At 38.3% G+C, this 27,386-nt stretch overlaps 2 protein-coding genes across 6 annotated transcripts in view; one reads left to right on the top strand and one right to left on the bottom strand.

Moving 5' to 3' along the window:
- The window catches only part of APBA2 (amyloid beta precursor protein binding family A member 2), an 87,507-nt gene extending 68,800 nt beyond the window's left edge, over nt 1-18,707 (top strand). For all 4 annotated transcript variants that reach the window (XM_061447116.1, XM_061447114.1, XM_061447115.1 and 1 more), the window contains 7 exons: nt 513-599; nt 6,261-6,446; nt 7,195-7,374; nt 9,491-9,703; nt 10,463-10,582; nt 16,326-16,466; nt 17,170-18,707. In XM_061447116.1, coding sequence (XP_061303100.1) covers nt 513-599; nt 6,261-6,446; nt 7,195-7,374; nt 9,491-9,703; nt 10,463-10,582; nt 16,326-16,466; nt 17,170-17,241 — 999 coding nt within the window. In that variant the 3' untranslated portion in view covers nt 17,242-18,707. The remainder of the gene's footprint in view (nt 1-512; nt 600-6,260; nt 6,447-7,194; nt 7,375-9,490; nt 9,704-10,462; nt 10,583-16,325; nt 16,467-17,169) is intronic.
- Nucleotides 17,891-27,386, bottom strand: part of ENTREP2 (endosomal transmembrane epsin interactor 2) — a 109,377-nt gene continuing 99,881 nt past the window's right edge. For both annotated transcript variants that reach the window (XM_061447117.1, XM_061447118.1), the window contains 4 exons: nt 26,551-27,120; nt 23,115-23,189; nt 22,048-22,376; nt 17,891-20,142 (listed from right to left, as the gene is read on the bottom strand). In XM_061447117.1, the coding sequence (XP_061303101.1) occupies nt 19,957-20,142; nt 22,048-22,376; nt 23,115-23,189; nt 26,551-27,120 (1,160 nt within the window). In that variant the 3' untranslated portion in view covers nt 17,891-19,956. The remainder of the gene's footprint in view (nt 20,143-22,047; nt 22,377-23,114; nt 23,190-26,550; nt 27,121-27,386) is intronic.

Genomic DNA, 27,386 nt, shown 5'->3' with positions numbered 1-27,386 from the left:
TGATGGCTTTCTGTGATTTGAGAGAAATACTAGTTCAGTGCTTAGCTCTTTCCTTTCTAGGAATAACCCCTAACATCTATAAAGCCCTAAACCCCACCACAGTACTGAGCACCAGCCTGCACTGCTTTTGGTGAGTTCATGGAAGATGGCCATGGCTAAGCAGCTGATTGGGAGTAAGTCACTTTCTCAGTTCTACTATCTAAATTCCAGCAGTTCAAGTAGTGAAGTGCATCAGTGAGACAGTGGGGAAGAAACAGCCATGCTCTTCCTCCTGTTCTGGCTATAAGTACAAATATTAGTACTTGAGCTGTCAGTCCCACAGGCTCCACAAAATTAGTATGCTTCACTATTTACATGCATTCTTTGCATGTATTTAGAAACACCTTTGAATAGCCGTCTGTAGCAGTCTAACAGTGTGCTTGTCCCACATGTTATGCTTGAAGTGACCAGTGAATTCGTCATTCTAAAGGAGAAATTAAAATTTCCCTTGTAACAAAGCATCTGTTTTTCAGACTTCAGAGGGAGATTCTCAGGCCTTGACTGAAGTGGATCTGTTCATCTCCACACAGAGAATCAAAGTTTTAAACGCAGACACACAGGTAAGTTAAGATTAACTCTTCAAGAATAATGTTGGGTTACACTGTGCTCTTATACTATTAATGTGAAAATTTACTAAATTTGGATAAATTCACTGTTGCAAGAATACAGCCATGTTAGATCTGCTATTGTTGTAACACTTGCCATTTGCCAAGACAGTAATACTGACACTAGTTTTGCTCATTTAATGTACTGGAAAACGTCTGCATGTTGCTGAAATCTATAATTCAATTTAGGAAAAGATTCAAAAGTCTTTTAGGAGTGCACGTGTGCTGCAGTTTCAATACTCAAATTTACAATCTAACAGGGAAGTAATTTGCTGCCTTGAATAAGCTATTTTTAACATTTTACCTCCATTTTTTCCATAAATCGCATCTGAGCTAGCATCCTCTTTGCCTAAGGAAAGTTATTAATTATTCATATTACAGAATAGTCTGGAGACCACAATAACAATCAGCCTCATCATCTAGGAATACATATATATATATATATATTCAAGAAGAGGCACTCTTCATACGATGTTTTTTAAAGGAATTTAAAATTAAATACATATAATTTATACATGGATATCATTAGTATAATAATCTCACAAGATCTCTTAGACATTTATTATCTTGTAGTATTTGGGAAAATGGAGTGACCTTATGCTTTTCTGTCAATGATACTCTTCTAGAACTGCTGAAGGTAATATTTAGTCTTTTTTATTTAGTAGCAGGACATACCAAGGATTATAGGTAAGTTAAACTGTCAGAAAGCTACCAAAACAAACAGACCCTTTGTAGGCAGTTTGTGAGCGGAGATGAGCAAGAGTCAGTACAGATTTGTCAAAAGTAAATCATGTCAAATCAAGTGTTTCCTTCTGATGGGGAATGTTCATGGCACAGACGTGGCAGATGTCACCTGATGACTTACATAAGGCTTATATCGCATAATATTTTCTAGATTATATGATATAGCTACAAGAGCTACAAGCAGGCTAAAAAATTCCCAAGAGTATACTTATTTCTGATATATTGCCATATAGATGGCAATATAAAGAGATAAAGAGCAGACGAGGACTCACAAGCATGTTTTTTGATGTAGTACTGTTCAATACTTTAACATACAACTTGGAAGATGGAAAGAGAAAATGGTTATTGAACTAATATCTTGGTGTATAAGATCAGAGTTCAGAAATGTCATGACTAACTGAAGAAATGAGCTGTAAGTATAGGAGATACTTCAATAAAGATAAATGTAGCACTCTACATCTAGGATTTTTTTTTTCTCAATTAGCATATAGTTTGTTTTTCTAACAATGCAAAGCATGAGGGAGCTGCTTCTTCCTGAAATTTGGGAGAGCATTACTGTCTTTCAATATGAGGGCAACAATAGCATCTTCAGGAAATGGATGATTTTTCTTTTAACGTAAGCAGATGTCCTTAACATGCCACCAGAACTCCCAAGAGATGGAGCCAGAGGAGTAGAATATTCCATTTAAAATGGCAGCAGTGTTTACAGTCTGCTATCCATAAATCATCCATGATAACCAATACCACTATTTTTATGGCTCAGCCTTTTTTTTTGATCTCTTGGTAGATGTGATCACCCAAAGAGTACATTATCAAAGCTTATGACTACTTTTTGCATTAGTAGAAAATAAAATACTAATAATTATCAGCGTAACGATGACTACAATTATTGATAAATGAACAGCTTATAGTTGGAATGTATGGCAGTAAATAAGTTCTCTTTGTTGAGTAAGGACTAGTTTTAGTGGAAGTCACTCTTTACCTTCTTTAGATAGTTCAGCATTTCAGTTAGACACCAACCCTTTTAAACATAAATAAGGAAAGTCCTTTGAGGCAGACCATAAACACTTTGTCAAACTGTTATCTTATTCTCCTGATTCCCCTAAGATTTCTCGTGCTATAAAATAACAGTGCACCATGAGGAATGGTGTCTAGTATGAGCTGTTCCACTAGATGACAATAGCAATATTGGAAATTATTATAATAACAAGCTCTCTGGTGTTTGCCCTGTTTTTGGGGTGTTTTTTTGTTGCTTGCTTTATTTTTACAGTGTGTTTCCGAGAGCTGTAAGACTTATTCCCATGTCTTTTAGCATTGCTGCTGGCATCCTTTTGCATGTTTGGCTTGCTAATATTTTTCAGTGCTAGTGAAGTTTCCTGACTGGTGTAATTACCATAGGTCTATTTCAGCTGCTGTGGCAGCTGACAGAGACAATCTATTCTTTCATGGCTTTATCAATTACATAAAACGTATTTCTGCAGAGTGCCATCCATGTTTGAATCCATCTGTAGTGTTGTATAGCTCACAGAAGATAGCAGCTGATTTAAAATGTACAATTCAATATTATAAAATAGCATGCAGCTGGGCTTGAAAAGCTGAGTAGCACCAGTAAGGTGTGTTGCTACAACCGAACATGGCCAGCTCTGGTGATTCTGTTGCCCTCAGCAACAGTAGGAAATGGCACCCCTGCCACTTTTAAATTCTTTATGCATTTAGTTACTGAAACTAGCAGAGAAAAAGACAGATACAGAGGTCACAAAAGTGCGCGTGCAGAGCCTCTGGTTCTGTAAGATCGGCTGACTCTTTAGGTTGTGTAATTCACATTCCCACAGGACTACATCACTTGAAAGCTTGGAAAAGTGCTTAGGTTTTCCTCCAACAGGTGTTCTTTGGGCTTCAGGAGGGACAACAAAAAGGGTTCTTAGAAATGAAGGGAAATTTTGACAGGAGAAGACTGTTTCGACAGGACAGAGGTTTTGAGAAAGGCTAAAAGAGGCGGAATTTCTAAGGACAAATACAAAGATAACAAGGATAGAATAGATGGGACTAGAGAAGGGATGTGGTGAAGAATAGAGAAGCAAAGATGGAGGGATTCATGGGAAAGTAACAAAGGAGCAGAGAGAGTGAAAATGAGATAATGGCAATGGAAAATAGAGTGGAATGGAATATGGAGCAAGAAAGGAAAAAGTCACAAATAAGTCAAAGGTAAAGACATGTTTACAGTCACTATATATTATGTCTTATTCCTAATCCTAATTGTAATTAAGAAAACCAAACCACAACAAACAAAACCAAACAATAAAACCCCAAAACAAAGCAATAATAATAAAAAAAACCCAACACAAAACCAACAACCAAAAACCCCAAAATATCCCAACAACCAAAAACCCCAAAATATCCCAACAACCCCAAAATATCCCAACAAACTTTGTGTAACTTCTGTGAGATGATAAGGACAGAAAAACTTTCTTGGCAGGTGAGACTAAATGCATTCATTTTCCTAGTCCATTCACTGTTGTGTACATTGCCTGTCCGATTACACCCTTACAGAATACTTAGTGCAGGCTGCTGAAAAACAGTTATCACTGCAGAGCCGCTAAGACCCTGCTGAGATGTCCATTATGAAACATTTTTCCATTCTGAGAGAAGTGCTCTAATCCTGAGCCCCTGCAGCCCTCAGAGACACCCCTCAAACCATCTCTTAACCAACATCACTTTTACAAATTAGGATAAGCTTAGAACATTTCATTTAAATGCTGAGAAGAATCATTACAACAATTTTATGGGTAGCAATTCTCATCAGTAAGGCATGTGGTTCTAAAAAACAGAAAGTATTTATATTTTTCTCTGTCAAGTTAAATTGTACTGAAATTGTTAAAATAATTACTTTTGTTGACTTGAGAAAATCTTTCTCTCTTAGGCTTTAGAGATTTGTTCAACTAATGGCAAACTAATACCTAGCTGCTTATATAAAGGATGCTGCTGCTTATATCAATTATGAAAATTGTGTATTGCCTCATACCGCATTATATCTTTTTTTGGAAGATTGGGTATCAAGGGAAACCCTGCCACTACAGACACAGCAAGGAGGGTATCTCAGGTGTCTCTTATGATTTAGATGAAAACTGATCTCATGCTGCCCGATGGGATATTCTGGTGCACATCAAGAGCCACAAGCAAAAGAAAAAAAAAAGCCTTCTTAGTTAAAAAGAAAAGCAAAACAAACAACAAACCTGCAGTCAATTCTTCTTTCTTCACAATAGAAATATCCACATATATATCCAAACAGATGCCATAAGCAGCAGACACAACCTTAGTTTTGGCCAAACCCAAAGATATTTTAGACACCAGAAAGCAAATTACTGACTTAAAACTAATAGAGATCACAAAGTAAAGTGGAACAAATTGATTCAGTAAGTATTTTTTAATTACAATTCAGGAAGAATTTGGTGGCTGTTTTTCGGTGGAGAAGAGGGTGAGAAATAGGGGACATCCTCAGCCAGTTTGATCAATAAAACTTCTCTAAGTTGTGGCTTTTATTTATTTTTAAAGGAGAAATCAGGTTGCTTATACAAGATCTTGAGTAAAGCCTGTATGAAGCTGCAAATAAATGTCTAAAACACTGGCGTAAACAGATATATAATTCTATCTTTGCAGTCTTAACTGTATCAAAATGCTTTAAATTATCACTGTAGTGATGCCATATATATAGTTTATTAAAGTACCATTATTTTACATATAGCAGCCTTCTAATGAAAATGAGTTAATTTATTCATACTTAATGCTGAGTACAGAAATAATAAAACTTACTGCAGGTTCATCCTTAGTGTTCTTGAAGGTTCTTCCTACTGGGACCTCTTCGCTCTTTCATGTAAGAAAGAATTAATATTGAATATATGAATTGCAGATTGGACGCAAAAGATAAAATGGTAATACCTGAAATAAAACCAGTTTAGTGAAAACACTTCCTTCTCTGGCTACAAATATGCACGCAGTTTTCATTTGTCCAAGGTAACTTGATACTTAATCAAAGCTACTGAATAACCACACATTCCTAGGAGAAAAATATTTGGAAGCAGTAAGTTGGGATTTCCCTGCTAATAGCAGGAAGTAAAATAAGAGTTTAAAAGGCTAAAGTAATTAAAAGGATGCAGAGCTCAGGGATTTGTGACAAGAGCTTTTTATATTTAGTATTCTTAATGTGTTCTTAGAAATGCTCACTAGGATGAAGCTTGGACACGTTTCACTTGAATTCATTCTCATAGGCAATGGCTCTTCTGAGTTTGGTTCTCCCAGCACAACCCAATGCAACCTAATGACATTCGAAGGAATTGGTCTAGCATATGGGCTCACAGTCAAAATCCTATTTGAATCAAACTGATCTGAGGTATGTAGGTAGCCAGAAAAAATTATTAACAATTTCACCTACAGAGAAGGTGAAATACTGTCCTTCATAGCTGTTTGCAAAGAAAGTAAGAATTGAAAAATGTTGCCTTAGATATTATAGCTATTATAGGATGTGATTAAAGAAAATGGGGTAATTGTAACATCTCATATATTTATGACTTCTCTAAAACTTGTTCTGTCATTATGAAATGCATCTGTTTCATTCAGCAAAACCAATACAAAAGGGAAACATTATTTTCCAACAGCATGAAAGTGGTTACAAAACATTACTATAGATCTTAATTATTGCTTTACAGTAGGAACCATGTTGTATTTGCTCAGACAACACTTCTGTCAAAGCCGGTTTCTTGAAGAGCTTTTGTTACTCTCAAGCAACGGGCCATCAAGGAGGGGGAAGATACAGCATCTGTAGAATAACAGCAGGCATGTGTGAAGAATGATTTTATTTCTATTTGCTTTATGTAGGAAACAATGATGGACCACGCGCTGCGCACTATCTCATATATTGCAGATATTGGTAACATTGTGGTTTTAATGGCACGACGTCGCATGCCAAGATCAGCTTCTCAAGACTGTATTGAAACAACACCTGGTGCTCAAGAAGGAAAGAAGCAGTACAAAATGATATGCCATGTCTTTGAGTCAGAGGATGTAAGTAAATGGAAATAAACTTATTTAAACAACATACATCGTTTAGAGAATCTCTGAAATTGCATCTAATTTCTTCAATTAATTTTTGTTGTAGGTAATCTTTTCTAATTGAAGCTTCAGGTAATCTGTGGAAACCATAGCCAGTTGTTTGTCCATATTCATACCTCTCTCAGTTGAGATACAGCTGCAGTTAAGCAGTACTAAACATTTCTGACCACCATTACATATGAACAGGGTATCATTACTGTCATACCAATTAAAAAAAAAAAAAATTAGATTTTGGTTACAGTTCAAAGCAGCAGGTGACATGACAACCAAAATCATCAGTGCATACATGTCTGTGGAGGCACGTGCAAGCAGAGCATCCATCATCTCATCATTCTTGCAGAATTCAGGATTTGTGTCAGTCTTTTCTGTAAGCTATATTCCCTATTGGTACAAAGCCAGTGCTCTCCAGTGTTTATTGGAATGGGTACATAAACAGCATATGGCTGCTTGCTGCTGCAACATCGTGGTGAAGGCAGATCAGCAGGGTTTGTAAATGAAGTTTGCAATTTTATTTTGGATGCAATGGATTTTTTCTATACAACTGACCTTAAAGTGACTTTATATCCATACTAACATAGCAGCTTTGCAGGATCCTTTATTTTGACTTTGTCTTAAAATCCAATATATCTGTTATTTCTTATGGTTTAGTGGTAAACTCTTTATCAGTCCTTTCTCCAAGATGTTTTATTCTACATTCCAGGCACAGCTGATAGCTCAGTCAATCGGTCAGGCTTTCAGTGTTGCTTATCAAGAGTTTTTAAGAGCCAACGGAATTAACCCAGAGGATCTCAGTCAGAAAGAGTACAGCGACATCATAAATACCCAAGAGATGTACAATGATGACCTCATACACTTTTCCAATTCAGAAAACTGCAAAGAGGTAAACTAGTTTTGCAATTTCATTTCAGATTAATCTGTTTTTTTTTCAGAGGAATGTAGTTCTCATGGAAATACTGTTTGCATTTTAAGGATGTCTGCATCACAAGATGCATTGCTTCTTTGATTCTCTATTACTAAAATAATCTTTATAAGTTTTACAATTTCTTCTTTCCATTTTCAGGGTTTTTCTGCTTCCATTCATCAAACCAGTAATAAAGTATATACACATCTCACATAGATAAGCTCTGTGCTACTCATAGTACACAGTGTAAAGTGTTTTTACATTTCACCAATATAGCAACAGAGAGATAACAATACATTTTGATGCAAATTGTAAGCAACTTCATACTTAATAGATAAAATGACCAAAAGTCCAGGATGCTGTGGCACTGGGCAGACCAATTTCTCTTCCCCTACTAGAATACCAGAAAAACTGCCACATGAAATAGAATTTCAAATTCATAATGCATGGCAGGGCAAGGGTTTCCTTTAAGTAGCCCATATTACACAGTTGTAACTATATAGATTTGATTTTGGAAGTAATGGATTCTTTCTCTACAACAGCAATATATTTAACAATTTGCATTTCATACAAAAGTCACTGTCTGGGCTTTCCAAACCAGAATGTGGTGAGTGCAGCTGCACCCAGATTCTGCTTTGGTTTGTATTGCTGCAGTGTGATGGGGATTGGGTCCATGTTCCAAAGGCCAGAGTTTCTATGCTGAGTTCCAAGTCTATCTTGCTTGGAGATGAACTGCAGATTACTTAAGCCTTCAGTCACAACCTTCCTACTTACACTCCCTTTTTCTGGCATTGCAGGCTCTTTTGTACAGCACACATGTTCTTGCGGAGAGCATTTTCCACCTATACCTGCAGATAGAAAGGTTATGTTTTGATGTGTGGTTTTATGTCTGCAGTCACTAGATATCAATAGAGTGTTCATGTGGTCATTGTGTGCCAACCCACTGGACTAAAGGATCTAATCCAGGGTGAATGATCAATTTTATGTAACATAAATTAATTTTGGCCATAAATGGCCACACTTTTTCTCCTGGTCTAGTGGGAGGTGTCCCTGCCCATGGCAGGGGGGGTGGAACTAGATGGTCTTAAGGTCCTTTCCAGCCCAAACCGTTCCATGATTCTATGAGCATGTAAGCATGACAAAATACTTCTCTTGTAGCAAACAAGTGAAAATTCAGTACAGCAAGTCTTGGTTTAACTTAGCATTGGAACAGAAAAATACAAATGTATCACATTTCAAAGGTATTAAGAAGGTTATTATTTTTGAGGCTCCTTTGCTTCCTATTGGTTTATGAATATCTGAACAATGAAAGAGTTACAGCATACTGATTGGTTTAAAGTCTTGATAGATAGCTTCAGCAAAAGTCAGCTGGCCTTTATGATTTCTGTAAGTACAGATGTCCCTATCCTTCCACATTTGAAAGCCAGTAATTCACAGTATTTTCTTAAAGAGTATGTTCTCTCCTTAGACTTTTACTCCTGTAAAAGTTAGATATGCTACGATCACTGAACAGTTAACATCACCATATTTGAGAAGTCATAATTTATATTACGTGAGCACATCAGGGGTCTTAGAGTAACAAGTTAGGCACAAGTATACTCAATAATAATAATAGTAGTAACAACAACAATAGTAAGAGATCCTTGCCTGAAAATAAGGGCAGACAAACTCTGAAATCAAGAGACAACCTGAGCTGATGGCAGAAGTGGAGCTGAACTTCCAGGCAATGACTTAGACACAAAATGTTACAGGCTGACAGGTTCCAGGACGGATAAAACTTCCTTGACATTCATTTACTCATTCATTATTCAGTTCCACCACTTCTATAGAGTTCACTGCTGTGTTAGTTTCTTGCTTACTATAAGATTTACATGACCTTCAACAAACAAGTGGATGATATCCCTGGAAAGAAGTAAGTATGTATTACACAGTTTTAACAGCATTTTTGAAGTCATGCTACTACCTAATGGCAAAGAATAGAATTCTTGTCATTTGCAGGTGTTATTCAGGAACAACTGAGATGCTAGTGCTCAAATTTAGATGAAGCCAAGCAAAAAATGTGTGTTTTTTTTGTTTTGTTTCTTTTTAATTGCAGCTCCAGCTAGAAAAGCAGAAAGGAGAAATTCTTGGGGTAGTGATTGTGGAATCTGGATGGGGATCCATTCTACCCACCGTTATCCTGGCTAACATGATGAATGGAGGCCCTGCAGCCCGTTCAGGAAAACTAAGCATTGGAGACCAAATTATGTCCATTAATGGGACCAGTTTAGTTGGTCTACCTCTTGCAACATGCCAAGGGATCATAAAGGTACCCCAAACTTCCAACTATATGCTCTAGATTTTAAGCCACCAGAGATGTAATATTCTATCAGATCCTGGAATTGGATTCTGGAGATCCTAAAGATCTCCAGCAGATACGATTTTTCATATCACTGAAAAAAACCCACCCCAAAAAGTAGGCTTGTCATTAGCAAAAAGTAGATTTGGAAACAGAGATTCAGGACTGGAGAATTGGACTGCAGCTTTGTTATTGAACTATTAACAAATGGGTCCAGGTCTGAAAAACTTGCCTAAATGAAGTTACTTAGCTATCTTCAAAATTTCAGGATTCCCCACAGCTTTCAAATTCAAATCCAGATTAAAACCTACTATTCTTCTTTGAGCGCCATGTAGAGGAAACGGATGGGACTGGTAGACTACAAGACAGATCAAGTGAATATATGAAGATTCCCCAGACACATCTCTGAGACTACATCTAATGTTTGCAGATTTACCAAGAGCAGCAGCGGGAGATTAATTAGCCAGACAATGGTAAAAGGCAAGATGTAGTCAGTTTTGGTCTCTCTTGAAAACCTTCTTGAAGCTTCTATAGTAATTGAAGGCTAAGTTTTGATATGTTTTGTTAGGCCAAACAGCCCGCAAGACAAATAAGTTAACAGCAGATTTCTATTGACACCAGGTGTTCTTTCTTAGATCAGGTGCTTTACACTCTTGCAATTAGGAAACCGCTAATGAAAGATCAAATTAAGATCCATTGTAGAAATACTAACTTTGGAATATCTTGCAGGGTCTCAAGAATCAGACACAAGTCAAACTGAACATTGTCAGCTGCCCTCCTGTTACAACAGTCCTTATAAAACGGCCAGACTTAAAATACCAGCTGGGCTTCAGTGTACAGAATGGAATTGTAAGTTTCTGTGTTTGGTAACTGGTTTGGGTTTGGGTTTGGCTTTTGGTTTTTTCTTTAAAGAAACCTACTGAAATACTGAAAAATCTTTGCACATGACCCTTTTTGTACTGTGATCCCTTAGTTTATCAAAACTTTATAATCACATCTCTGAGTAATATAATGCAAATGGACAACACCAGGAGAACAGTTACTGCCATTCTTGAGAGACTTTCCCACATAATACAGCCACAATATTTATAGTTCCGATTGATGTAGTATCTGGATCACCTAATACATGTATAACTATCATTACTGAGCCAGAGTTGCAAGGAGAAGAGTTATGCTGAAACAGGTTTTCATAATTACAGCATTCTAATCTTAGCTCTGATCCCGTTTCTCTTTTTTTAACTTTCAGCACATACTCACCAAAACTTTTAATTTTTCTTCTGGTGTGCATAATTTATTTGTATTATGTGGCAGTGAGCATGGGAATGTAATTGTGACCTCCTCCTCTTAAAACTAAACACCTCTCATTACAAGTAATGGTATAGGTTGTGGCCCAGGTATCTCTCCTCTGCATGCTGCAGTTTCCCTACAGTAACAGCAGCAACAGAGAATGAATGCAGTAGGTAACACTTACCCTGTGCAGCTCAGGATCCTCCTCTCATGGTTCTTCCTTCCCAAACCATTCTCCCGTACCTTTCCAAAGCAAACTTCCAATACAACTAGCTCAGGTAGCCACCTGGCCTTTCTGGGGCTGATACTAGCATTAGGAAGTGCCTGTAGTGCAGGACCATCACCATCTCCTCTTCCTCCAGTCTAGGAAAAAAAATAATCAGGCTGCTCACACAGAAAACCACATCACAAAGGACTGTGGGCTCTGGTCCCCTGTTCTGTGAAACTCATCGACAGAAGTTGCCACATTTCTGTTGCCACCCTTGGAAGAGTAGCAGGTAACTATAGGATATAGTTTATGGGTCTTACTGTGCTTTAGCAAACAGAAGGCTTATGAGCAGATTTTTATCTCTGCTAGCCATCTTTAAGTTATTACTGTACCTAAGTTTGAAGTGTTCCTACCTAAGGTCACGTATCATGATATGGTCACAGCATATCATATGGTATAAAGAACACTGCTGTAAGTCCAGCTGGAAGCACTCTGAATGATACCTACCCCAGGATGACATCCTTTAGAAGCAGAGGTTTAAAGTATTTGTCATGTTTGGGATTAATGCTCTGATACTTGAGAGAGTTCCAAAAAAAAAGATAATACAGAAACATCAGGTGTGTGGCATATTTCTGTCCTCCTCTGTCTGTGCTTAATCCCCTTTCACCTATGGGTATGTGCATGTCAAGTGGGTATGGTTATTGTTGGTAGCTCACTCTGTGTCAGGAAATCCAAATCTTGGCTTAAAAAGAATGAAAGAGATGAGATCAGGTTTTATGAGATCTCACAGAGGGTGCTGAGAACAGCATGTAACACTGATGAGGCATTATTTCCTAATGGCTGTCCTTTTTCCATCTAGTATGCTTAGATGGTGCTACAACAGAAAGACAAAAATAAGGAACAGTGTGTTTATCAAGTCTTTTAGGAGGCCTGTCTCAGCATTGGTGGTGTTGGGTTAGGGCAGGGGAAAAGAATCACGCTGAGGAGGATCAGAAGCATATTGTGTCCTCACATGGTCAGAGGTAGTGCCAGCATTGTCCCAGCTAATGATCTGGTACATAGTTGGAGCCTTAGTTTAGTGGAATCTGCACTATGGCTGTTTTCTTGGCATAGCATGCTCACTCCATCTACTGGTCATTTATCAGAATCACAACACTGGATGGTCATAATCCATTCCAGTAAATGAGTAACATTTAGATAACATCCAATATAAACTTTACCAAATTCAGCATAAAAATCGTTCTCAGGTAAACAAAAAGAAAGCCTTTTAAGACATTTAATTTATGAAGAGTCTCTGTTTGAAAACAAAAGCCAGTGAATAAGGAGAGATTAACATCTTTTGTTAAACTGCCACAGACAAGCTTCTGGGCCTCTTAAATCCTTCCTCAGACTAACTCTCTCTTACCTCAGTAAACATTTGAAAATATGACTCTGCAAGTACATCTCCCTGGTATTTTGACAGCAAACTTTTCAAAAGCAGTTTTGTAATTGCCAGCAATTGTTCCAAATTATGGCAGGATTTAGGAAGAATATCCTTATTTGTCAGCTCAGCATTAGCACAGTGAAGAAATAAATGGCTTGCCAGAAGAGGTGTAATTAACTGTTATTTCTATGCCCTCACCTCAGTATGCATGCAGCTGGTACTTGTTTCTGTGCTCTCGTGACAGCAGTTTTGCAGTGGTCCCTTTCCCCACCTCCTCTCATCTGTGCAGTGTGTACAGCTGTACATTAGTGAATAGCCCATAAATAACCCGGACATACAGAAATACTGCCTGAACTGGGTTTTGCTTGCATAGGGTATGAGGAAGATGCAAAGCCTGGGCCGCTGCAGGTGACTGTTTCCTGTGTATTCTGTACAGTTTAATTAATGTAAAGCCTGCAGTGTACTTCACAGAGCACAGCTTTGGAAGTTTTAGTTAGGGAACGGCACAACAGCATAAATCAGAGCGTTAATCTTGCAAAATTCCTCTTGCATTTATGATCCAAATATTCTTCCTGGGTCTTGAAAGCTACTGATGTATCTTTATGCCTGTTTATAAAATGTATCTAAAATCTGAACTGTAAAACAGTAAGAACAAAAGAAATACTGTGCATACATATGAAACAAATATGAACGTTTTGTGAGGGGGAGGTAAACATACGGTGATCCGTCAGCCACTTTCTGAAAATTATGATGTTACACTTCTTTTACAATTAGGATATTTAAATAGAAGTGGTCCTCTCAGATCACGTCATCACCTTGTTCCTTAGATTATACAAAATGTATGGATTACTAGTTGTATTTTTACTGCTAGTTAACGCACCATTTCTCAGTCATCTCTCCCATTCTATTAAGATTTCTCAGATACTTATCCCCATTCCTCACTTTGGACAACTCTATCTGAAAATATGGTAAAACTTAACAGAATGGACCATTTATGCTTTCCTCCTTGCCTTTGTTTCTATTTATTTAAACTGTCCAGGGAAATAAGATACAAAGTTTGAAAAGCGTGTGAGATAAGGATTTTAAACATTTTAAGTGGTTTAAACCTGGTTTAATAGGTCATATGCATGGCATTTACACAGAATGAGTAGTTAGTTTGCGTTGCACTGCTCTATCAATGTTTTCCTACACAAACTGATGGTGAAGCTTCTTAAGTTTCACATCTGAGGCATTGCAACTTGTCTAAGACATTGCAGAATCTGTAACAGCTGAATGGATTGAACCTGTACCATTTATACCTTTTTTCTTTAGTTTTCTTTCTCCAGTTTACATAGTAAATAGAGTGCAGGCTTTTGCCTACAAGACTGAGATCCATCAGGCTTTATTTAATAATAATGCAGCTGTCACTGTGTTCATGAGTACAGCAGGCTAAACAATCCTGGCTGAATAGAATCCTGCTTAGTGGTACTGCTCAGCTTAAACTTGCCAGCCCACTGGCTGGAGACAAAAGCTTTAATGCTCCTTTGAGTGAGACAGGAGCCATGTAAATGTGTGCTTTAAGTACAGTGTGTTTCTTTACACCTGCACTGTCTCCAGCTTAACAGGACCGGTGAGGCTAGAGAGCAACTTGGACTCTGTGTCAGTTTCTATCTAATTAAAGGAGTTTTAATGCTCACAAAAAGAAAAGCTACTCCCTTCCCTGCAATCGGATCACATTCTTGAAGGAAGAGACCACTTCTTATGTCTGAGGCTGTTAGAAAAAAGAATTTCACTGATGGTATTAAAAGTGCTTTGAGAGCACACAATGAAAGGTGCTCTGGATAGACAGGCAAGCCATTATCTTTTCCTTTACACCATGGGAGCAAGAGGTCACATTTCCATTTGCTCTGAAAGCTTTTATTTCAGCTGGCTCTACTGTCTCTGTTTTCTTTTATACCCTGAAAAATATATACACAGGGTTTCTTTTGGCACATTCTGGTTTCCAATTGCTGCATAACAATCTTCAACAGCAAAGAACAAACTCTTATTCTAACAGGGAGTTGAACTGAGAAGCTTTCTATAAAAGAGAAGATGTGTGTAGTACAGCGCATCTTGCCAGCTATATGATTAAAGCTGACAAGCTGCAAATCAATATATTATACGTGACTGAAGTTCAAGTCAAAGTCAATTTTGTGAAGGTGCCTCTATCCATAAAAGTCCATCAGAAATACTTCATGAACCGCAATGGGTAAAACGCAGGCACTAATGATAGTGTGGTAGAAGATAAATCTCACTGCAGGAGAAAGGTTTAAGTCTTTTTAGGGTTTGTTTTTGGGTGTTTTTGGGTGTTTTTTTGTTCTCTGAAGGTTGAGATGGGTCTTATAAACAAAACTATATATTTTTGCTCCTATATATTTAATAAATATTTGATTTATGAAAATATATATATTTAATTTTTTAAGATATATCTATTATATATAAAAAAACTATATATTTTTGTATCAGACAACTTGAGTAAGAAGGGACTTCCATACAGAAAAGATTCTGGTCAACCACAGACAAAAGTTTCAGCTTCAATATATTCCACCTCAGCCATCTCCCCATGTAGTGTGTTTTTGAATTAAATTACAAATTCACTAGGGACACAAGCCACATCTTACCATATCTGTATTTAGCTCTAAGCAAACTACCAGATCTCAGCAAGCAGGAATTCTTGGCATAAAATTCTAACTATTGACAGTAACTGCAGAAACAGCCATCACTGGATGCTCTAGCACACCTTTCTTTTTCTCCAAGACCAGATTTTCCTCAGTAAACAAAAGGTGAATCAGAGCACTGCTAAGCTCTGCTCAGTTCCACAAATTCAAACCAGACATTATCTGCTTTATGAGCTGCACGAGCTTAGTCATCTGAAGTAATTTACCAACAATTTCTAGCTACCATACAGCTGTCTAGTGTGTCAGGGAGGGCCCTGTTGCGGCACAGATACTGTCACGGAGGAGGAAACACTACTCAAAATTCTCCATTCTGGACTGAGGTTTTTCTTTCTGCCTGTGCATTATGCATGTTGCAACAGCAGAATGATTTTCAGCAGCAGTGTCTGCAGGGACTGTGCCAGGTGAACTTGTGCCTAGCTCTTTACTGGTACCTGCAGCCATCAGTTGAAACAGTGGCTTGGCTTGCCTTCTTCCTCTTGAGCTCCCTATGGCCAGCAGCACTGTAAAACATGGAGAAAATCAATGGCTCTGGAAAGCAGAATGCCCTTTTTGAACCTGCAGAGGTAAAGGGAACTGTGCTGAACACAGCCTATAAAAAGAATCAGAATATGCACATTTCATAGAACCACAAAGTGCTTTGGGCTGGAAGCTCATCCAGTTCCAATCCCTGCCATGGGCAGGGACACTTTCCACTACAGCAGGTTGCTCCAAGCCTCATCCAGCCTGGCCTTGAACACGGCCAGGGATGGGGCAGCCACAGCTTCCCTTAGCATTGTGTGCCAGGGCCACACCACCCAAAAACCCAAACAAACCCAAACCAAAACTCAACCAAACCAACATTTAAAAACATGTAAGTATTGCTTAGTACTTTTCACAAGTATCCTCTGGAGTCCTTTGAGTGTCAGCACTCATGATATATTAAATGCTAACAACTGCTCTGTTGTTTAAAGTTTAATAAACTTCGCTTTCTTTTGGCAGATTTGCAGCTTGATGCGAGGTGGAATAGCAGAGAGGGGAGGGGTAAGAGTAGGACATCGTATTATTGAGATCAATGGACAAAGTGTTGTTGCTACTGCTCATGAGAAGATAGTACAAGCACTGTCTAATTCAGTGGGAGAGGTAAGAAAACAATCAAATACATCATCAAGGATGTTTCATTTGAAATGTGTCTAACATAGTATTAAAACCACCACCTCAGTAAATCGGAGCTGAGCACTAATAACAAACAGTTAACATTTTTTGAACAATTAGATACATACTCACTACAATTTTTCCACTCATTTTCAAGAGTTCCTGGCACGATTCTGACCCTTCAATCAGCTCTTTGAATTCAACCAATTAAGGGAAGAAATCATTCAACAATGTTAGCTATTTCATGTTAGCTATGAAAATGTCTCTTGGCTTATCATTATAACATGCCATAGAAATAAATCAATATTCAAAGGACTGAGAGAGTCAAGATTCAAATTTTTATATCGCTTAATCATTTAATTTCCACTGAACATCTCCAACTTACCTTGGGAATAAGACATCACTCTCCAGTGTTTTTAGAGAAATCAGCAATGAGTGAACAAGATCCTGCAGTTTATATGAATCCCTACTGAAGGGCTGTAACCAGAGTAAGGTATAATAATAGAAAGCAAAGACAGCAAATCAGCTTGTTAGAACCAGAAAACTTTGACCTAGAAATGTTGGTAACATTCACAGCTATAGAAACCAGGACAATAAATGTACTTACACCCCAAGGAGAGTAAGACTGGCCCTTATGGATTATTTTAAACTAGTAACAATTCTGTTAATGTCTGTGTAACTCAATTGACAGATTCACATGAAGACTATGCCAGCTGCCATGTTCAGGCTTCTAACTGGGCAAGAGACACCCCTATACATCTAGCGTGGGACTCCTGCAGCAAAGTAACTAAATGATTCCATCAAAGCTGAAGAGAATTTTGTATTTTGTATGAACGGAAGGCTTTGAAGCTGACCTGAGGACTCCGAAACAAGGACCAGACAGGTGTCTCTGCCTTTTCTCTCCTTCCTTTTTATTTCTTTGCCAAAAAGTGATGAGAAGGATGGTCCAGGACAGTAATCACTGACAGAAACCTTTGTAAAGCATTTAAGTATTTTGCAACATCTTCTAAACATTTTTCTCATGAAAAAAACATATTTATTTGTAACCTTTATGTGGAGTGATGTATGTATGTATGTCTGTCTTGTTTGATAACACGGTGAATGTGACTACTTGATGAATGAGACCACAGGAAACGGTAAAGAGAAGCAATTAGAGAGAGTGATGGCTGCCTCAAGTAACTAGAAATCCCAGTCCCAGAAAGTGATGGCTTTGCAGAATTTTAAAGCTGGTGCCGAATAGATGGTATTTCAGTGGGGAGGAATGTCTGCAGTTAAAACTTTTAGACTCTAATGTAAAGAAAACCACTGTAGTACTTGGTATTGTTATGACAAGTGTAACCTGTTTGGCAAGGTGTGAACATAAACATGTAACAAGTGTTTCATATGCTAAATAAAGAATAATTGCCACAAGATTAAAATCAAAATATTTATTTAGATACATATTTATTTTTAATGCTTGTGATTTTTATGGTTTAACAGAGTTATTTCATGGATAACTTATTGCACAGGTTGTGTAATGTATGTGCTGGGCTGGGCTTTTTTTTCTTTAAGTTTTGCATATTACCTTCTTGATTCTATTAGCTCCAAATGGGAAAGCCATGCTTACCTATTTCTGTCTTTTATACAGCATTCGTATTCCTAAGGCAATGTGTTCTGAATGTAAATTGTTTTGACAAATAACCTAGCACCATCAGCAGTATTAGAATGTGTATAGATTAAAAAAAATAGTAGTAAAGTTGTATTCCTTCTCACATAAATGTTAATTGGTGTAACTTTTCATCTAGGCTTTTTTTCTTGGCCAAGGCCTTGAAGAAAATACACTGTGACTTAAGAAGCCTTACCATGCAGTAACTAAAGAACTTTAGATGACTGTACTTCAAGGAGTAGTGTGTTGCATGCAACTGACCTTAGGAAAGAATTAACCTACTATCACTAATAAATCTGAAATAATAAAGGAAGCTTGCTTATTTTGTTTGTTGTGTAAGTTTACGTAATGAAAAAATCCAAGTAAAAGACCATTTAATTCTTCATCTAAGTGCAGTTGCAAAGGTCATTTTTTAAAAAAGGAATTAATCTCGCCAATTAGGAATTTGTGTGTCATTAGTAACTTGAGTAGATGCTTTCAAGTAGCATACCTTGTTGCCACTGGATGTCACTGTAACTTCACATCAATACAGAAGCATGCTATAATTAAAATACATTAAAATGGATGATTCTGTAAAACTTAAACTACCCATCTTCAGCTACATTCCTTTGTGACCTTTTCACAGGATGTCTGCCCAGCTCAGAGTGACACAAATGAAACCAGTGTATGATTTAACCTCAAATGGAAACTAACGCTACTGACAACCACTGCTGCAAAAAAAAATAAACCCTTGAAACGTCAACCTGTGGTAGGTTCTTTAAGAGAACCTTTTATTTAAGGTCTTTCCAATTTCCTCTGAGAGAGCCAGGACGAAGCTTGCACTGGAAGACATTTTTGGCAGACCTGTGTTTGTGCTGGTAATCAAATTAGCATCAATGATAATTACTTTTGGGTTATTTTTTAAGATAAATGTTAAAATAAATCATAAAGGCAGCAGAACCACAAGGACGTTTTAGGAATACAATTGTCAAGACTGCTACTTGGAGATTGGAGTCAGTTCTTTTTGAACTAGTGTTCAAGGCTCTGCTAGATAAAAATTCATCTCAGTTCCTATCAGCATTCGTAAGAAGTCTGTGAAATAGGCTTTTTGGAAATCCAGAAAGTTCAGAGACTTCTTCCCTAATGCATCTTTTGGTCACAATTTGCAGAGCTGACTTCAATGTCAGTTTTCAATAGCATACACTACTCCTTTAATGAACTCATGAGCAATCAAAACAGAGTAAAATAAACCACACTGCAGCCACCACTGCAATTTAAAAAGGCAATGGGGGGGGGGGGGGAGAGGGAGCGTCAGGAGGGGGAGTTTAATAGGACAGACTAGTTAGCCTGGCATGAAAGACACTGGGAAAATGGGTTAGAAGCAGCACTGTACGTGTGTGTGCATCACCTTTATGTTTCTATCCAAATCAGTTGTTGAGAAAGCAAAGTCCGGAAACACTTTTTATTTAAAACACTGATCATAGTTAAAACACTTTGAGGTACATTAAATAAATACAACTTTTAAGTTGTACAGCCCGTCTCTGGCACTTTCGCAATGATTTTCAAGAAATGCTAGGCAGCATTAGTAGCATTTCTGTAAGTACAGTGAAATAAACATGTTTCTGGTTGGGAAAACGTTTGTTGAGATCTGACTACCAAATCAGTTAAAATTTGCAAAAATGAGAGCTGAAATTTACATTCAGAAAAGCAGGCGTTCTCCTCCTGCTCTGTGAAACAAATGGAATTCCGAAAGAAGACACTTTTTCCTTTTTAAGTCATTCACTACTTGTATTTCTCCCAGTCCTGGTTTCTTCCATAATTCTCTTTGCTGGAATCACATACCTGTGAATATTATCAAAGAATGGTCTCCCGGCAAACTCCAATTAAACTGTGAGGCCTGTCCCGCTGCAAATGGCGAGCGATATGGGACCTACGTGAGAATGCAGCTGGGGAGCTCAGAGCGCCACAGCTCTGAAGATGAATTTCTTCTTGAAGTCTGTTTCTAGAGGTATTCACATTCTGCTGGGAACTTGCCATTACCTGTTTAAAAGGACAGGAATCGAGAAGTTAAAAATGGGGAAACAGGGTAAGAAATGTTTTCATTTAAAAGGTTCAGTCCCTGAGTATTAATTCGAGTTATCTAATAACGGAACATCCACAGAGAAGTTCATGCAGCCATCTGGAGAGCCTCTCACTCTCAGTATGAGATAGACTTGTTCCTCACAGTCAGTTAGGGCTGAGTACTGGCTACCAGAAGCACAGTCAGGCTTGAAAGGCATCAGTCATCATAGCTATGCCTGAGTATTGAATCAACAATGGTACAAACAAGTACTTTCTTCTCTCTACACAAAAAGGAAACCTGTGGAAAAGGTGGCAGCTCTGCCTTCTAACTGACAAATACAAGTTTGGTGCAAATTAAATTCATCTCTCTTTGAAGAGATGCTAGCTTTGCAAAGGGTGGAAGGTGACTAAAACATGCAAGCTTGGTAAACACACATTCTGGTGTTCATAGAACTGTCAACCTACTTCACAAATCTGGTATTTTACCAAAAATTCTGTGGCTTCTTAAGTAGATTGCTGGGATGCCCTGGACTTTCACTAGTTAATAATGGGTTTTGTATCAAAAAAACCCCCCACAACCTACTAAAATCTTTTCTTTAATGCAACAGAACGGTATGTCTCCCTGGACCTAAGAAATCCACACAGGATAAAATCTGGGCCATTGGTTTCTGGTTTTATGATCTATATAAACACTCACATTTTTTACATTGTTTTGTTTTGGGAGAAAAGGTTTTTTTCATTTGAAGAAAACAGTTTTCAGCTTTCTAACCTTGCTGATTTAATGACTTACACATTTTGTTAAGCAATAAAACTGTTAAAATTTAATTCCATACTAACACTATTAAGTATGTTTTGCTGCTCTTCTACCCATGTGACTACAGAGGTTACAGATACGGTGGTACTTCTTTGTTCTATGTCACAGGTAGCAAAACCCCATCTTTCAGCAAGCTTTACTGAATGCTGTATGGTTCCTGCTACAGATCAAACTATCTCACATGCTGTTTAATTGTTATTACACCTTATTTTAGTACTTGGCCAGTTTCGCTCATTTGGGGATCAGCAGCCTAATACCATAGATATGACGCTATCTCAGAAGAGGGGGAACTGCCCCCAAGCACTTATCCTTATTGCCTGTACAGCTCTGAAAACCCTACAGGTACACTGAACACGGTTAGTGCCAAGAGCATTCTGCTTTTCAAATCTGCCAACAGAACAAGGAACATCATTTCCATAGCTATCTATAGGAGATTCATTGAAACCTGCAAAAAAGATACATGCATTAGATAATACAAGTTCCTGCACAACTACTAATTCCCTTGTCTTATAGGATTTCTTCCAGGCCTTGTGTCTGTTTTATTCTCATTCAAGGTGAGAAGATGCATTATTCCTCCACTTGGAACAGCAAAATTTCTCAATTTTTTCTTAAGACTAGCAAGAGTCATTACCATTCTTCTAGCCAGGAGTAAAGGTAACTGCACTGTTCTGTATCTCTGCCATTCTTTTCAGCTAATAGCTTATGCTCTGCAAATACATTTGCCTGAAAAAATAACAGAGCCAAGTCAGTTCTATGTATCTCTCTGTGTATATTCACCAATTCATATATGGAACAATCACAGGTGCAGAAAGATGTTAGCAACAGGAGGGAATGATTATCAATGTGTAAATCAGTTCCCTACAGATCTCCTAGGATATTGCTGGGTCCAGCTGAAGAATTTAAAATGCATTTATGAGCACTTCAGCGTAAAATGCACTGCTGCCCAATAAATGTAAACAATTCCTTCCTGTAAAAGAAGGAATTGTCTGAACTAGTTAAAACTGTGAAAATATTTAAATACAGTATTTGGCTAGCACAGTTGAACAAATCTTTAAACATACACGGCCTACCTGGTCTATAATATTGGCACTGAAGATGGCTTCTTCCATGTGTCTTTCATCGGATTTTATCACGGATCGTATGCTATTCACTACATGACGTACTTCTGGGGGGAGATTACAGTTTGAATGTTCCAAAAATTTTGCCACTAAAATTTTTGTGTCTTTGTAAGTCTTAAGGTCCACTAAAGAGTACGGTCGCTCTTTGGGAACTTTGTGCAAAGCCTTTGGCTTCAGGTGTAGATCAAGCTTCCTTGCATCCCTTTGTTTTCCAGTTGGCAGGAAACTGCTCAAAGAATGCTGACAAGCAGAGGCAGCCATATGAGAACCAGAAACAGGAACTAAGAAAGGGGGGGAAGAATATCTTTAAAATAACAGTTAAAAAAAAAAAAGAAAAAAAAGGCAAAACACACACTGTCACAGAAGTTCTTGGTTTGTCATAAAACGTGTTTTGTCTGGAGAATAACACAATCTATACTATTAAGGAAACACTGCAAAATGTGTCATTTTAGCCAGGGGTCAAGAGAAATGCTTTCCCATGGGAAAGAAGGCCTGCATTTAGGATGAGAGGCTGGGTAATTACAGCACTTCATAAACCACAGCCATTTTTTGTTACCTCTGCTTTCAGGGACATCAGCTGACATTAATGGTAAGGGAAATGCCAGCTACCCAGTGTTAACATCTATAACTTGTAATGTTTTGGCACACAAACCCCACCCCTTCGTCGCCCCAACTTTAAAGGTAACGCTCTGCTTATTTCTAGGCCTCAAAAATTGTAAGCAGCAAATATATAAGAGAGATTAGTAGAAAATACAGAGAGCATAAAAATTCTAAACTAAAGCAGAGGACTTCATTTGCAGCATTTATTTTCACTCAAAGGCTGGTTCCATTGGCACTGTACATCATACACACGCTGTAAGTGATTTTTCTGCTCCAGATTTTCCAGAGCTGCTTTATCAGAAAGACTTTTTTTTATTATTTTTTCAATTATTTTTTAAATTATTTAAATTATTTTTAAAATTATTTTTAAAATAAAAGAAGGAAACCATATAATCCTGCTGTACAGAACTGATCCTCACCTGTTTCTAATGTAGCTGGAGATAATCTTGCATCTTGACACCGGCTACATATAGGAGTCCAGGCACAATTATCACCTTTAACCAGAGAAAGAAAGAGAGAGAGAGCAAAAGAGAGAGCGCACAATCAGGCCCTGCTATCCTACGCCCAAAGCAAAAAAACCCAACCCCAAAGGAGAATCTTTCAGTATCTCCTTTACAGAATGGAACTACTCTGAAGAAATACTATTTTCAAGATGTCCATTCATAAAGAGATGTTATTATACACAGAAAAGTCCTGTAAGCTGTTAAATGAATACAAAGATATCGTTTCTGCTTGATGATTTCCCCTCTCTCACACAACTATCCAATCCTCAATACTTCAGGCTTCTAAAGTCTGAAGCTATGGAAGGCTTCATGCAAGAGGCAGACTTCAGACTTTCCTGTATTTCCTTGGCACTTTATATTAGAAAATGGGAAAACCAAGAAGATCGAATCTCCCTACACAACCACATTTTATTCAGTAGTTCTATCTCCTTTCTTTCCTAGCAGGACAAATGCTATACACAACTGACTAAAGTAATGGTCAGGTGTCCACTGTGGTTACCAATGATCCAATCAATAGCAAGTGGTTACAGAGCACCTACAAATAGCTCTGGACACAGGTGCCTTCTGGGATGCCAGCACACGGCTCACTGACCATGAGATCACCGTAATTACCGCTGCAGTCTCTTGGATTTCAAGCTTGTGACAGTCAAGATGGAATAAACCTTCACATTTATGCGAAGGCTGTTGGCATCTGTTTCTGAAACCGTTTTCAAACTGTTTTGAAAGTCTAGGTAGCTTAGATGAGATTTTCTTCCGTATCTTCAGAGTAAGTTCATAATGAAAAGCTGGTACAATCCTCTCTGGTAGATTGGATAATTAAATGAAGGTAAAGAAACGTAAGGTGCCACAAACAGAAAATCTGTAAGATATTAATGGAGACAGCTTCTATTCTGTCTTTAATTTGCTTTATTATGCTGAAGTATTGCAACACATGAATCGTGGCATGCTTATTATGAGGAGACACTTCAGAGATTCTGTCTTCCCACCCATTTATTATACTGCTTAACGTACTGCTGGCACAGTCAAAACTATACCACTGTACTACCAGACATTATCTCAAATTATCTGGAACACATGACACTACAGTAATTGCTCAGGCACTTAACTGATATAGCCAAACAGCCTATCATATTTGATTGCTAATTAAGTTTATTGTCACAAGCATCAGGGCTAGAAGTTTGTTTTGTCCTCCTTTGCCAAGATAAACGTTACAGGGAAAAGACAGGAAAACATGCAAATCTACAGTATGTCTCTTACCTGAGTTATCAGGGTTAATGACACATAGTTACAGCTCTATCTTTCATATGGTCAGTCTATTTGACCAGTTGTTCTACTCCAAGATGACTTTAAAAAGTAAGTGTATGTTACACGTTACTAAAAAGTAACAAAACCAAACCCCCAAAAAAACCAAAACCCCAACCCCCCCAAAATGCCAACTAAATAAAGTAACGCCAATGAACTCCAAAGGCTTTTTCTTCTGTGTTGATGGAGCTCAGTTGGTTCCCTTTATCTCTGCCTATTGCCCAACCCTGGGGATGTATTTTAAAATTCTGCAGTGAACACCAACAGCCAGTTTTGAGAAATCCAGATCAAATGACTTTTTTAAAGTTACAAGGACTGTAAAAAACTTCATCTGTGAGCCACGGCTTCAGGGCTGCTACATGTGATCAGAATTGTGCTGCTTCTCACCAATGTGTGCCTTCCAAATAAAGTGCAACAAAAAGGAGAGGAAGGGGAAGTGATGTGGAGTTGTGAAAACCTTCACCAAGTAAAATTTTACGAGCTGTAGTTAACAAACATGCAAATGAAAACAACATGCACCTCTAGACTCAACTGCTTCTGCTAAGGATTTCATTTTAGAGTCTTCTGTGGGGAGCAAAAGAATGACAAACTAGATAAGCACAAACACATTCCCTCCAAGTTACTCCTTCTCTTGCTCCCCCTCTGCTTTGTGTAGATCAGTAACTCTAGAACCATCCCTACTCCTTTATTAAAATCTTTGCTAAGACCAGTTCCATCTTGGTAGTGTTCAAACTGTATCCCTCAAATCATGCAGGGCTAAGAGCTTGGAAATTAACCAAAATAATTCCCATAATGCCACTTCTGAAGAAAAGATGATGGATGTATTTAGGACAGGTTAAAAATGAAGGCAGAGCATCTGTTCTGCCAGGTGTCCCAGCAGTCAGCTTAACACGTAGATACGGCTGCCTACAGCAATCTCTCAAACACTACTGAGAGCATACGGAACACAACACCGAAAACTTGCAGATTGGGATCTAGGAGAGAGAGGCCTGTTCTTATCTTTGGCACAGCAGAAAGGATTCAGAAATTCCTACTTAGTGTCTGCATGACAGCTTCATAGCACGTCTACCCTAGCAGAGTAAATTTCCTAAAATAAATGCAGACTTCTAGATTGAAGATTCACTTTTCCTGGACAGGATGTGCCAGATTTCTAAGGATGAAAGACATGCAATCATTAAGCTAAGTATGAGAGCTCTGAAATTTACAGAAATAATAATGATGCAAAAAGTGTAATAGAACAAACACTCCCTCTTCCTAAATGAAATCAGCATTTTGTCTACTTTAGAGCTAGTCATGTGATTCTTCCTCTAAAGCCCTTAGAAAGGAAAGCCCAGTGAATGCATCTGGAATAGCAGAGTCTATGACATCTCACAAAGTTTGTAAACTTTTTTTTCTAAAGCCACTTTTCCAGGTCACCAATATGAAATCTCTCATAACTGCTTACATCCTTTTGTAACACCTGCACCTTTCAAATGGTGTAGACAGTTCTATGTCCCTCTGATTGAGCCATTCTCTACTACATCAAACTTGTCTTCTCCACTAAGAAGCAGATTTTTACAAAGGTAACATTGTTCAGCTAACAGTGTTCCCTCTTGCCTTCCCTACTTGCCTCAAAGGAGATTCATAGCAAAAGATGCCTGTCCACAACAGCCAAAAGCTTTCATTCTCATTTATCATTTTGTCATGGGCTTCATCTTTCATTTCTTTGCAATTAAAAGTTTTTGTGGTACACTCCAACTCACCACCACACAGTCACACTCTGCCTGCCTCTGACTTGTGCCAATACCATCAGTGGTACTGTCACCTTCAGGAAACACAACCTGCTGTACTACTAGCGTTTCCTGAACAGACCCCAGTTACTATTCAACTTCTTAATTTACTTTCTCAACATAACAGTAAATTTTCAAAAGACACCTGGAACTAAAGCCATCGCACATAAGCCAACCCTCACTGGAACACTTTGTGTAATTTCCAGGAGCACCAATTGCTACATAAATCACACACCATTCATTTGTTTCATGCTCCACCAGCCCTGAGGTACTACACCTACCTTCTGTACAAGATGAACATGATACAGGGTCACTAGTTGATCGGACTATATTTGAACTTCGGCAATTTGTAACACGACGCTGCTGGACTGTACTCTCATTGCCACTCACGTATGATGAAGTATTTGTGGGCCCAAAACAGGGAGAAGTCTGGGAAGGGACAGGAGGCTGGCTAACGTCTGCACAGCAGATTTGCTTTTGCTTCAAAGGTGGTGTGGCATTGCTCTCTTGAGCAGAATTCTGCAGTTCTGACAGGCTGAAATTCTCTGAGGAACAGTCCAAGGACCTGACGCAGGCACAGTTCTTTTCCAGTCCTTGAGACCTGTCAGTAGAGGCTTGGCTGTGGGAACTGTCATCCTCATCAGGAAAACCCTCTGAGTGAGTTCTGTGGAACCTGCAGTGGGTGCTGCAGCTCTGGTCCGTTAGCCCTTTGGGGGCTGTAGAGCAGGGAGAAAGATCTGCAGAACAGAGAGACCCCTGAACTTCCAGTGAACAAAGATCTTCAGAGGAGTAGCTACGGTCTGGGATATCAACAGTCTCAGAGGCCATAAAAGAGGTGCTCTCGACAGAAACTGCAAAACAAGCAGAGAAAAATAAAGACTTCTTGCCCCTCTTCTCTCCTCCCCCCTCCTCCTCCCCCACTTAAAATTTAGACTTCCATACGTGGATGTGAAATCCACACCTATGTATGATTTTAAGGAACTAGCTTCTGTAGAGACACAGCAGCAATTGCTAACAGCAGCGCTTAAAAACCAGTCACCTTCAGTGCCACACTCCATTGCAGCTGTCAGACAGCAGGGCCTTTTAAAAATGTAAATTACTATTTAGCAGGAGTTAA

Source organism: Pezoporus flaviventris, unplaced genomic scaffold (genome assembly GCF_033815535.1).
Source record: "Pezoporus flaviventris isolate CSIRO_AGI_PZ_B2104156 unplaced genomic scaffold, CSIRO_AGI_Pfla_v1 ptg000006l, whole genome shotgun sequence".
Taxonomy (NCBI): domain Eukaryota; kingdom Metazoa; phylum Chordata; class Aves; order Psittaciformes; family Psittacidae; genus Pezoporus; species Pezoporus flaviventris.
This window is presented reverse-complemented; position numbering and strand designations above follow the sequence as displayed.